Genomic DNA, 13,539 nt, shown 5'->3' with positions numbered 1-13,539 from the left:
CCCATATGCACGCCTTTCAATGAATAGAAACAAAACAAAAAACATATTTGTTTTAAAAAAATGAAAAAAAAATAAGTCTACATCACATATTACCCATATTTGTACACATAAATGCCATATATAACATGTTCTGGAGTGGAGGATATTTCATCTTTCAAACGAATATTTATTTTTGTATTTATAATAAAATAAAAGGCTAGTTGTTTAGAGCCTAACTGTTTTCCTTTTTTTTTTTTTTTTTTTTTTTTTTTTTTTTTTTTTTTTTTTTTTCTTTCCCTCTTTTTTATAAAAAAAAAAAAAAAAAAAAAAAAAAAAAAAAAAAAAATTTAAAAAAAAAAAAAAAAAAAAAAAAAAAAAAAAAAAAAAAAAAAAAAAAAAAAAAAATTTTTTTTTTTTTTTTTTTTTTTTTTTTTTTTTTTTTTTTTTTTTTTAATTATTTCTCGCTTTTTTTAAAAAAAAAAAAAAAAAAAAAAAAAAAAAAAAAAAAAAGAGTTTTACATGTATAAACAAACCAAATGGGTAAAAATAATAACAAAAACCAAAAGAATATTCATCATGTTGCCAACACACAATTAAAAAATACACCGTCCTTAAAAGTAATACACTCTCAATAAAACAGAAAAAATATGTCAGGAAATTAAGACATCTGCATTATAAATCAAAATGCAATTATTATATATGACTATCAATTACAACATAACCAAATTTTTTCGTTTATTTTTTTTGATTTAAAATTCACTTATCCATCTCAACTACAACAAAAGTGCCTACTTTTTTCGCTATAAAAAAAAAACAAACAAAAAAAACAAACAAAAATAATAATAAAAAAAAAAATCCTATAAAACTACTTGAGCTACCACTTGAAAACTTTTATTTTCCTCCCTCGTTTTTCTTATTAGTGGCGTTTAATTAAAAAAGAAGCTAATTTCTTTGATAAGGCGTTTGAAGAAAACCTAATAAATGTAAAATTGCACACTTATGTACATGTGCAGCGCCTCCTGCATAGATAAGCACATTGATAAGCCAACATATGAGGATATAAACATAGGAGCAGTAGAACGTGTCTATATCTATATCTATATATATGCACTTTTACATACATAAACACTAATATGCATATAAGCATATACGTATACGTACAGATATATACGAACGCGCAAGTTGTCCTAAACTGTCATGAAGTTAATGGATTCGGCGCTTAAACCTGAACCATTAAGTAGATCACCATAAGTTTTATTTTTATTTTCCCTTTTAATTTTTAAACAGTTCCAAAAAATGTCTTTAAATCAAGATGACTGTTCATCAAAAAAAGAAGATAATGTAGAAGAAAAAATTATACGAACATGTAAAAAGTTTAAAAAAAGAAAAAAAAAGCGAAAGGTAAAGCCAATGCATAAGAAGAAATATATTAAAAAAAAAAAACTTTCGCATCTTTTTTTTTTCTTTTTTTTTAAATCACTACACCACACAATATTCTTTGTAATTAGAGCGAATATTTATTTAAACATATGTTCGTATAAATTCACATTTTGTTTCGAAACATTACATTTATGAAAACGTTATATTATGTAGTTCGATATATATTGCAATTTTAATTAAACTCAAATAAAAGTATTGTTTTTGTTTATTAGTTTGTTCACATTATTATGGTTATATTTCACATGAGTCATTTTATCAACTTCTGGCATATGACATGTAAAACACACATACTGTGTGTAATTGGAATAGTGCGTAATCTGGCTCTATATTTATTGCTTTTTTTCTTATTTTATCACGTTGGAAAATATATTTTCTTTTTGTTCCACCTTTTCGAAAAAACAAATATAAGATTCATAGATTCGAACTCTGGTCTTACATTTATCTAACACATCACATTGTTCACAGCTACCTTTACACGAATACTTATGTACATACTGGTGTATTTACTTAAGCACTTTATTTAACCACACATAACAAGCTCTTTTTTCTTTTTTTCTTTTTAGGTTAAGGGGAAACTGGGAAAGACCTTTAAAAAAGGGAAAAAAAGAAATTTTACAAGAGGATGAACTTATTTTGAATATTTGAGATTATTTTATTTTCTTCCGCCTCCTTTTTTTTTTTTTTTTTTTTTTTTTTTGTTCAAAGATTCATAAATATGTTATATTTTACTACTTGTAGTTTGCTGTCATATTTCCTTATCTGGTGCATTTTTAAGCATGTTTTTCAGTTTCAGTACTTTAAAAATATGAATTAAAAAATAAAGTGCATTTTAATTTTAGCTTTCTCTTTATTCTACAAAATTATTCTGCACATTTCACACATCATTTTGCACACTTTACACATCATTTTGCACATTTCGCACATCATTCTGCACACTGCACACATCATTCTGCGCACTTCATACACCCTTTTGCAAATTTTATATATCAGTCTACTCTTAATTATTATGTTAATTTTATATATAATTATGTGCCTAACTTTAAACTTAAAATTAATACTAAATGAACTTATTAATCCACGATTTATCATGAAAGCGTAGTTAAAAAAATAAATACAAAAAAAAAAAAAAAAAAAAGCCGTTAATGGGTACTTTCCCAGAACAGCTCATAAAAGTATAAGAAAAAAAAAATTTAGCAAGAGGTTGAAGTGGCGTGGTGCATGTTTATTAAGTACATAAAGATATACAGGCGAATGTTGGTACATTTATAGAAGTGCATGTGTGAACTTGAATAAAGGGACATTCCCACATATACATGGGGTATACATTTACATTTAAGGTTAAATGAGCACGTATTGTTACATGAACTGAACAGTGATTTCCAGTTCATTAAACAAACTCGTTAACAAATTTAAGCCTTCTCTACCGTTGGCATACCTAATGCACAACTTGGCATTACTTTTGCGTCTGTTACATAGAAAATCATATTCGGGTTGGTAGGAAACTACATATGCCCCGCTCTTCTTTACGGCTTGTTTTATTTGATCATCTGATACAGAATCTTTAATGTTATGCAGAAATAAAACAGCTACTTCTACCTTATTGCATTCATCTAAATTGTAGCTAATATCATCCTGTAACATTGATTGCAAATGCACCCTAAGGGAAGCTCTGGTGCCCTTCTGTATTGCTTCTTGGAGAATTTTTTTTCTTTCATTGTCATATACATCATTATAAAAATGTGATTTTCTCTTAAAATTTGCCTTTTCATAAGATTCTAAATAATCGGATGGTTTAGTTGATGGATCTGAATATTTTCTGCTATTTATAGGACAATACATCCAATTACAGTTTAAAGTAGTTGGCATGATTTTCTCACAATGAACATTTTGATTAATGTCTGGAGTTTTTCTACCAAATAGATCACTATACAAAGGATTTAGTTTTCTTTTTTCTTCTTTTTCATTATCTAAATTGGTTTCATCTTTTTTACTTCTATACAGTGTGATATCATCTGTTGTATCTTTATTTTTTTCCAAATAGCTTTGTTCTGTTTTATTATCATAACAATCAAATATATGACTTGAATTCATATAATGTCTTCTTTCTTCTAATGTAATATCTGCATTATTTTTATTATATGTATTTATATAATTAAAATTTGTAGGATATATTTTTTCTAAGCATGGTGGTTTGTTTTCTCTATTTCTCCCATTTTCATTTTTCATGTCATTAGATAGATGAAATGGATAAACATCTGGTAAAACATTTTTAGTTTTTTCTGGCAATTTAGTTAGATCTAATTTCATTTTGTTCGCAGCCAAAATTGTTATACTATCATTGCCTGCAAGACTATTAAAATGAATTTCTTTAGCTGACAAATTATTATATTTTGGAACAAAAGTATTAGTCTTATCTTTTGGCTTAAGCATTTTAATTTCATCATTTTCTACATAATCAAATATCTTTGTATGACTAAATGCTCTTTCTCTATTCATGTGAAAATGTTCATACCTTTTGTCTATATCGCCATTCTGCATATTCAATCTATTTCCTTCATTATTGTTTTGTATTTGATTTTTTGAAGAACCATCGCTTAGTGCATCTGGATGTGTAGCACTTATTTTCCCGTGACCGTTTGTTTGTTCTACGTTTTCTATATCCTCCTTTGATACTCCACATATTGATTCCTTATTATTGCCTAAACGAAACTTTCCTAGGTTATCCGGATCCCATCTTGATTCCTCCTGAATCTCATTTGACACACCTCTTCCGGATTTGTCACACTCGCTATGATGTTGTATTTTTTTTTCCTGTGGTAAACCTTTACCATTATCTTTGTTCTCTGTAAGGTTTCCATAATCATAGTGCCTATTAGAATTGTCCGTATGATCATTGTTATATGCATTCAGGAAAAACATATTACTATTAGATGTCGTGTTATTATCATAGAAAGTGCTTTTTTTTTTATTATATTTTGTCCTTTCTTTATAAGTTTGTTCCTGATGTTGTGTATTACCAACTACACTGGTTTTAGACTTTTCTGGTAAGAAGTCATTGCTACAAGTTTTTACATTTAACTGGTATATTTCATATGTATCATCATTGTTATGATTTCTCGAAACAGAAGTGTCATTTAAATTATTTGATATAAAAAAATCTGGGGGATATATTTCATTATTAGGGTTACTACTTCTAGTACTATCACTGCAACTGTTATGTGCAGGCTTATTCTGAAAATTCATCTCTTTACCAATGTTGCAAAATTGCATAGAATCTTTTATTGTGTCATTATTTTGTGTAATTTTCCCCGTGTTACTATTACCGGGGTTGGGATATTCATGACCCACGTTTGGAGAAAAACATGGCCCATTGATGTTTACATTTGACATTTTTAACAGCTTGATGTGTTTCGTTCTTTAGTTTTTCTTTTTTCTTTAGCTATTTGATACCTTTTGTTCTATATTTGCTTTCTTTTTTGGCCCCCTCTTTTTTTTTTTTTTTTTTTTTTCTACAATGTATCCAGCAGCTTCTTTTCTATTTGTTAATGAAAGGTGAGCAACTCGATGATGCAAGTTTTTTTTTTTTTTCTTTTTTTTTTTCGATATTTACTATTTTCCTTATTTAGACAACATAAATGCTAATAAAATTTATATTTATTCTCCCCCTATGTAAATATTACTAGTCCGTAACAATATTAACGCAAAAAATGTGTGGACAATGAATTTTTCTTTTTTCACTTAAAAGGACAAAAAAAAAAAAAAAAATTTCTTTTCTTTTCGGAAAAAAAAAATACAATAACGCTAATACTGGGGGAGTTAAATCGTGAAAAAAATTTTTTTTTTTTTTCTTATTCGTTTTTTCCTTATTTTTTAAATAATAATTCTTTCCATGGTTGTATAAGGCGGGATTTACAAAGATTTATTGTACATGAAAAAAATGTAATCACATGTGTGTATCCATTTTTGTTTGTTTGTTTTTTTTTTTTTTTCGTCTGTTTTAATTTGTTCTACTATAATTTTCTTTTTTAACCGAATAGGTTATCAAATGAGTAATTCCTTTAAAAATTTGTACACATATATATATATATATAGATATACCTATCAACGCGTGTAATGTGCACAATGTAAGTGATACATTTACTGCATTTGACAAATGTGCACAGGTTTAAAGGTTAAATAAAATTCCTATTCTGTGATGAAAAATCTACTAATAGCTAAGGAAAACGGAAAAAGGAAAGGAAAAGTGGAAAATAGCTTTTTTACCTTAAATAACTGTTCTTTCATGTAAGGTGTGCAGTGTATAATGTACAGTTCGTGCATTGTACGTTGTGCACAATTGTTTTTTTTTTTTTTTTTTTACCAAAAAAATATTATGAAACAAAAGCTTTAAGAACAACTGGGAAAAGACTCGTTAAATTAAAAACAAACGTGTTCTTGAATAGAGTGAAAATATAGAACGTTGAAAATCATTTCATGGTTTAACCCCGCTGTTAGTGTGACGTATGGGCTCTCCTTTATTTGGATATGTCCCATTTATTTTAAAAAAGGAAAAATATATTAAACTTCTTAATCTCCCATTTTATATATAACTTATATCTAATTTCTTTTTAGTGAAGTAAAAAAAAAAAAAAAAAAAATTCTTTAAAAACATGGTTAATCCACAAAAATGTTGTTCCAAAAATGAGGAAAAACAGAATGAAAAAAGAATAAAAAGGATAACTAATAAGTCTCACCAGGCAAATCTGATTTTTTTACAATTAAGTTCCAATAAAATGAAAAACGAAGAAAAAATTTTAAGTATATATAAAGAGTGAAAGAAAAGGGGGAAAATAAAAAGTACGGAAAAGGCAATAAAAAGGAGTTACGGGAATTTTAAAAACACACCTAAGTAAAGCTTCATTTTTTTTTTTTTCATTGAATCAAATCATGTTAAAGGCTATGGATTTATGGAAAGCGAAACGTTAAATGAAAATGATTTTTTCGCCCTTTTGGCAAAAGGTTTTTCTTTTTTTATTCACTTTGAGAAAAGCCGTATATACATCATTATTAACTTTATGTACACTTTCATTTTTCTAAATTATTTATTTTGAATATTTTTGATAATCCCTATTGCTGTTTTATTTGGTAACTGAAAGATATGACAAGTTTTAGCTATTAATTTTTTTTTTTTTTTTTTTTTTTTTTACTCCCAATTTAAACTAAGGAAAAGAAGGGAAATAAATTTTTATTTTCACATGGAAATGCTTGGCTATGCAAAGTTTTTAACAATGGATGACAACTTCGTAAGCGAAAAAGATGAACAGTTGCTGAAATTGCTACTGAAAAATAGACCAATGGTAATACATTATTTCCCTAAATTGTTTTTAGTCTTCTATGGGAAGTCTAAACATGTGAACGTTTACGACACACCGATATGTATGCATGTATATATATATACGTAGTTCATGTTCGTTTTTTACGCATGCTTAAGAAAATGATATACTTGTGGTTGTGCATTAAACTACACATTTTGTTTTATTTTTATCCCCATTTCTTACCCATATAAAGTTCAGCGAAGAATTGATTGATTACTACCTTTCGTATAGTGGGTGCAGCGTTACGGAAAAATCTTCACTAAGATTAATTTCCCTGATTTTACATAAATCGTTAGACAATGTAAATAAAAAGGAAATTAATAAAAAATAACATGAAAGCAAAAAATTCAATCATACAAAATTACAATATTTACCAATCTGAAAAAGGATTATTTATGCATAACATATTTTCTTGTAGTTAGTAGACCAGTCCACAGTTTTGGTTCCCCAACAAACATCCACTGATAAAGATAAGCATAAGGATAAAGAAAAAAAAAGCGAATTTACGGTACATAATACACAAATACATAAAAAATGAGATAAAAGATTAATGTATTTTCATAATTGAACTAACAACTACACGAAAAGGAAAAATTGTACTCCGTTATCCCATACACACACAAACACAATCTTACCGCTAATCCATAAATATGTTAGCACATAACTCTTATATGCACTCAAATTTTTCACGTGTTTATTTTATAGAAGGAGCTGAGCTGTAAAAAACTCATAAAGACATTAGATGAATTTGAAAAAAATTATGAAAGTGAAGAAATCATCAAAAAATTCAACCTATTTAAGCAATAGAAATGAATTAAATAAAAAAAAAATTTGCTCATTCCCTCCCCCCCCCCCCTATTTACATGTGCACAAGGCATTGTAAATTTGCAGTCTGTTAATAATTCTTGAAAAAGTCGTTTTCATATGTTGTTCTTTTAAATGGTCACAACACATACATTCGAATTTGGCTTATTTTTTGCACACATTTTTTTTCGGTTGCTTATCATAGTATTTTACTTTACTATTAGTATTACTACTTTCTTTTTTCTTTTTTTTTTTATAATTCCCATGTTAGAAATAAGTTATTATGAATATTTTTTGAGTTAAACAACACTGGCAAATTTGCCTGGAAAAACAACAAATAAGATACAAATAAAGAGCAAACAAAATTTGAGTAAAAGTTTTTGAGAAGAAAAAAAAAAAATAAAAAAAAAAAAAAAAAAAACGTACACAAAGTACAGTAAATATAACTGAAATAAAAATATCTGAATTTGTTCAAAACTTCCCTTTCCTCTTCCTTCCAGTATATTTGCTATCCCTCTTCACATCGAGCCCCTAAAAAAGACAAAGTGAAAAAGAAATAAATGAATCTATAGACATTAACAAAATTATATAATATCGATGCGTAAAATGACAAGCAGCCTGATTATATAATTCGAAAGGGGGTGGAGGGGGATTATATAATCCTTTCACTTACTTTCATTCTTCTCTGATTCTTTTTCTTCAAAATCCACTCCTTATTTTTTTTTATTTTCTTTTTAGTTCCCTTATTATTTCTGTGTTAGGATGATGATTAAAATAAGTGTGCAGATTGGTATTTTATTTCTTGTACGATTTTTATGACACATTAATATGTACAAAAAAAAAAAAAAAAAAAAGAAAGAAAAAGGAACTGTCTCTCTCAAACATAGGCACAGACGTGATATATATACATATATATATTACGCATGGCCCCTTTTCATATATTAATTTCTTCTTTTTCGTATTATTACCTCCTCGCTGTGTTCGAATTATAATTTTCTTCCTCATGTTCCAAGGGCTCCGGAAGATGGGAAACAACCGCAGATCCTGTCCATAAGCACAAATAGTACCTAAGTTATAAAAATAAGAACAGTGAGAAATATAAAAAATACTTGCACTGTGTTAGAGATTCGTGGAAAGTTGTTTAAAAATGGGAATGCATGAATTAGCACTATGTGGGGTGTTAAAAAAGAAATATATATATGTATATATTTGTTAAAAAGAAGTGAAATTTTGTCACTTTTTCGATTTAGCCGAATTTGGATAATCAACAACAACACCGCCACCAAAACCCGCTTTCATAGCAAAGCTTGTTAGGGTCTCAATTTGTTCTGCCGAGTCTGGATAAAATTGAAACACCTGTAAAAATAAGAATGTCAAAAAGATGGAAAAGTATATATATATATATATATATATATATATATATATATATCAGTGTAAATATACACATGCGTTCAAAATTTTAACACTGGTTAGAAACAACTTTATGTTTATATTTCGTAAAAGGAACGTTTATGCAATTTGCAAAAAACACATATTATCATATCGTGACATGCCTACAAATACACTGTATTCGAGTTCGTGCTTACCGCTCTGGCTCCTCTTTTCATGCAGTTATATAACCACTTAAAGAATGTGCTAATTCTCAATTTTGGATTTTCATCCTTTTTGTCCCAATTGCATAACCACTGCAGAGCAGATATGCTGAAAAACGGGTAATACAAATATTAATAAAAAACTGTGTTTGATAAAATATTAGGATGTAATCAAGTTTTCTTCATTTCCACTAGCATGTATCTGCACTAATGAGAAGAATCGACGAATTTTAAAATGTTTGACTTGAAAAACGATTTTCCTACCTGACCACTCCGTCAAAAATACACGATTGGAACCTCATTACTAGATGTTTATAGAAAAAATAGGGATATGATGAAAATGTGAAGCGACGAAATTGTGAAGAAACAAAAAATAGTGGAACATTAAAATTATGATGCAGTGCAATCATTATTTAGACGCACAAGGCATGTTTAATTAAGTACGACGAACTGTGATGATGTCAATTTTCAGTCGTATTGTTTTTCCTTTTTTCAAATATGAACTTAATTAAAATTTACATTTTCCCATGTCTGCTAAAATCATATCCCCTCCGTGATGGGCTTCATTCTGCAAACCTGCTTCTGAAAATGCGAAAAAAGAAGTTATTACTTTGTCATATATCTTCATAAGTAAATGTTTGCATTCGTAACTTGCTATGCATCATCAAAATAACGAGAAAAAAAAAAAAAAAAAAGATAAAGTAAAGTGTACTTATCATATGAATGCTAATGTCTATTCCTATCCAAAAATGATCGAATTCATTCAGAGTCATTCCGCTTATTCCTGAGCCACATCCAATGTCTAACAGTAAGCATGGATTCTTTGAGAGAAAAACGAAAATTTGGAGGAAAATGAAGAAATGGAAAATATGTGGAAAGACATAAGAAACTTCACATGAATCATCTAAAACATTTAAAAAGGAAAATTCTGTAATTCTACAATATGGCTTACATCTGGAAGCACAAGCAGTTCAACTGCTCGTTCAGTCATTTGAGACTGAATATCCCTTATTCTCGAATTTCTTACATATTTTTTGGCTTCATCTTCGTTATAAAACTGTAATGAGGCGTTATTATACATATAAAAAAATGTTTGAATTTTATATAAAATATATGTCTATATGTATGTATATCTTCATAAAGAAACAAAATATATACATATATGAGCTAATATAATGCCATCTATCGGTATGGCTAGCGTTTTATTCTATTTTGCATTATTCGTAATTACAATATCAGGGGGGGAAGAATACTCAGGCCTAACCATTTCGTATATTATATTTTAAGCTTATGTCTTAAGTACATTCATTAATTATATATTTGTTTGTTTTTAATTTTACATTAAATTTTTAAAGGCCTTAGTTACGACGGAAAGAAGAGGCCATTATATATAGTGAAAAAATAGGTCAATAAAAGCAAATGGGTCTCAATTTATATTATTGCATTTTTTTATCCTGCATTAGAGCTTACGTGGGAGATTGCTTTTCTGGTAATTTGATGTAGCTTTTATAAATTTGTAAGCATGTGTTTTCATTTAAAGAATTAGTGCATTTACAACTTATCGGATACCATTTTTTGTATATAAGTTTGAAAACAAATTTACAAAAGGTGGAAATGAAAAAAATATTTTAGTGATCTCTGAAAAAAAAAGGCTCTATATATATTCATTTATTCTATATTTTGAGGTTACGGCATGTATGCGTAATTTGGGTGCAAAAAAAAAAAAAAAAATGATAAAATAATGTAGCTATATTTTTTTCCCTGCCTTTCAGCACATTTATGTGGATTTATGTTTTAATTGTGCTTGAAAATTATAATTTTTAATCTTTTATTAAACGTTAAATGAGTTCAACTGATTTAACATATTTAGTATGTTAAATATATGATTTTTGTTCCCTTTTTTGCGATTTTTTATTTTATATTTTTATTCCTTGTTGATCTCTGTTCTTATCTGAGTCAATTTTATTGCGTTTTCATATTTTATTTTTAAGTTAGGGAAAAAGTGTAAAATTTTTGAAACAACGTTTACAGGCTATTTTATCTTTGTTTTATTTCACTTCGTTTTAATTTATTTTTTTATTCCTTTTTTTCATTACTTTTTTTTATTACGTTTTTTTATTACTTTTTTTTTATCACTTTTTTTTTTTTTTACTTTTTTTCATTATTTTTTTTCATTACTTTTTTTTATTACCTTTTTTCTCTACTTTTTTTTATCTTTTAAAAATAACCTTATTGTGTTGTGAAACCTATGAATTACAAATCAACAATGGTTGTTGAAAAGCAGCATTACAAAATGATAAAACACATAGGGATGTATCTTCCTTGTTCGTCCTTTTCTACCTTAAAAAAGTGGCACAATGTTAAACGAACTGGGTGTATTTGAGTTGATATATTTTTTCCGTTTTCTTTTCATTTAAGTGAGGACTCGTTAGTTTTCTGTTTTAGGGCAAAATATGTGGTTAGGAAAAATTATAAAAGGTGAAAACTTTCCCTTCTTATAGCTATAGAAATGACATATTTAAAAAATTGTCTTTGATTATTATTATACCATTAAAAAAAAAAAAAAAAAAAAAAATGCAATAAAAATTATATCCTGAAGATACATAAGTATGAAACCGTGTGAAAAAATATAACGATGAAAGAGTTAAAAATAAATTCAAGCCATTAACCATAAATGAATGCACAAAGGTAGCACATATTCTCCCACCCAGCCCCAGACTTATTACACATATCTCTTTACATTAGTAGTATCCTTTTTATTTCAGGAAACAAGTAAATAAAGTGTACATATGTGTTTACATTTATGAATATGTATCAAAATGATCTTACCTGATTTTATTTTGTGCCCATAAAATGCAAATTTTGTATTTTAAATTTACTCTGAAATTACGCATTGCACATTTTTCATGAATTTTTTATAAATAATTATTTCCGTTTTGTACAAAAAATTTGAACAGAGCACAAGGAAAAAATTTATTTGTGCGCATATACAATAATCGTGGAAATTAATCATAGGAGAGGAAATAAAAAATGTTTATTCTATCGACTCTTTTTTATTTATATGCTATAAAAATTTTATTAAAGCATGCTTTTTATTTTTTTTATTTTTTTACTTCATTTTATTTCATTTTTTTTAGTTTGTCCATTTTACTATTCAGCAACCTTTTGCAATGTTTAGTAAAGTTTATTAATGTTTAGTAAATTTTAGTAGTGTTTAGTAACTTTTAGTAGTGTTTAGGTATATTTAAAAACATTAAAAAATATTACAAACGTTCAAGTGATATTTTTCCACTTTGTACTATTTTGTCGCATGAAATACGCATAACTCCGTTTTTTTTTATGCAATGCCTGATTTGAATTTCCATTTTTGTGTAATTTGTTTTAGCTTCGTCGTATTTTTCATTATTTCATTTTATATTTTTTTAAATCTTCATTCATTTTACCCTTGCACACATATTTTTTAGTCTTTCCACTTTTATTCAATTTGTTTTTAAGGCATGTTTTGTTGTGTTTATATGTACAACATGTACACACAAAAACTTATTTTCATGTGTCTCCTTACCCTAGCACAATTTTCCGAACTGTATGCATTAACAACATATGTATATTTTTTATGCATATTTGTGAAGTGTATTTTTTTGTGTGAATTTTTTCATTTTTTTTTTTGTTCTATATTTTTGGAATATCAAAGGATTTCATAGGTTTTTTTTTTTTCCCCCAAATTTATGACATAAATTATTTTCTTTTTTCAAGAACACCTTACAAGTTACCTATGTCATTGTATACTTGTGAAATGGATTGTGAATCTGAATAAACCATGTAAGGCTAGAATATTCAAAGAAAATGAAAAAATTAAATGCAAAAAGAAGGGAAAAATATATGTAGAAAAGGATGAAATTATGCGTACTATTAAACGTCTAATGCATTTGATCAGTTTTTTATTCTTTATACTTTTTTAACAATTTTGAAAATATTCGTCCACATGGTGGTGCAGTTTTGCACTAAAATGAAAATGGCCCATAATAAATTATTTTTTTTCTTCTAGTCTTTTTAGTATAAATTAGGTTCCAAAGAAGAAATACAAACAATTAAAATTGTGCACGTTAGGTTGTCAATACATGATTATACTCATGTTAAATGCGAATAGCATTCTTCTAGTGACAACTGTGATCAGACTCTGTTTTGTTTTTCTTTATTTAAAGTGCATAATGCTCCATATGTATAAATATTAATATGTATAATAGACAGAGAGTGCTATATTGAAAGAATATTTCCAAATTATACTAGGAAAAAAATTTTGTTATTTTAACTGTATTTTATTATATTAATATTAGATGAACATTTGTATTAAGTTATGAAGACTTATGAAT

The 13,539-nt window shown here is 27.2% G+C and overlaps 4 protein-coding genes across 4 annotated transcripts; 2 read left to right on the top strand and 2 right to left on the bottom strand.

Moving 5' to 3' along the window:
- Positions 1 to 515: 515 nt before the first annotated feature.
- PGO_100940 (conserved Plasmodium protein, unknown function) lies at positions 516 to 1,827 on the top strand (the record flags this gene model as incomplete). The annotated part of the gene is made up of 4 exons (XM_028688125.1): positions 516 to 596; positions 900 to 962; positions 1,267 to 1,380; positions 1,729 to 1,827. 4 exons carry the CDS (start codon positions 516 to 518, stop codon positions 1,825 to 1,827), a joined length of 357 nt encoding a protein of 118 aa, XP_028543926.1.
- A 948-nt stretch (positions 1,828 to 2,775) lies between these two features.
- On the bottom strand, positions 2,776 to 4,809 carry PGO_100930 (hypothetical protein, conserved; the record flags this gene model as incomplete). Its single annotated transcript, XM_028688124.1, has 1 exon — positions 2,776 to 4,809. The coding sequence occupies one exon, from the start codon at positions 4,807 to 4,809 to the stop codon at positions 2,776 to 2,778; it is 2,034 nt and encodes a 677-aa protein (XP_028543925.1).
- A 1,877-nt stretch (positions 4,810 to 6,686) lies between these two features.
- PGO_100920 (transcription initiation factor TFIID subunit 10) lies at positions 6,687 to 7,580 on the top strand (the record flags this gene model as incomplete). Its single annotated transcript, XM_028688123.1, has 4 exons — positions 6,687 to 6,755; positions 6,967 to 7,074; positions 7,192 to 7,281; positions 7,479 to 7,580. The coding sequence occupies 4 exons, from the start codon at positions 6,687 to 6,689 to the stop codon at positions 7,578 to 7,580; spliced, it is 369 nt and encodes a 122-aa protein (XP_028543924.1).
- A 468-nt stretch (positions 7,581 to 8,048) lies between these two features.
- On the bottom strand, positions 8,049 to 10,436 carry PGO_100910 (S-adenosylmethionine-dependent methyltransferase; the record flags this gene model as incomplete). Its single annotated transcript, XM_028688122.1, has 10 exons — positions 8,049 to 8,108; positions 8,251 to 8,329; positions 8,546 to 8,644; positions 8,815 to 8,933; positions 9,164 to 9,278; positions 9,434 to 9,473; positions 9,689 to 9,751; positions 9,882 to 9,990; positions 10,122 to 10,226; positions 10,401 to 10,436. 10 exons carry the CDS (start codon positions 10,434 to 10,436, stop codon positions 8,049 to 8,051), a joined length of 825 nt encoding a protein of 274 aa, XP_028543923.1.
- Between the last annotated feature and the right edge of the window lie 3,103 nt (positions 10,437 to 13,539).

The sequence above is a fragment of the Plasmodium gonderi genome (genome assembly GCF_002157705.1).
Source record: "Plasmodium gonderi DNA, contig: Chr10, whole genome shotgun sequence".
Lineage (NCBI taxonomy): Eukaryota > Apicomplexa > Aconoidasida > Haemosporida > Plasmodiidae > Plasmodium > Plasmodium gonderi.
This window is presented reverse-complemented; position numbering and strand designations above follow the sequence as displayed.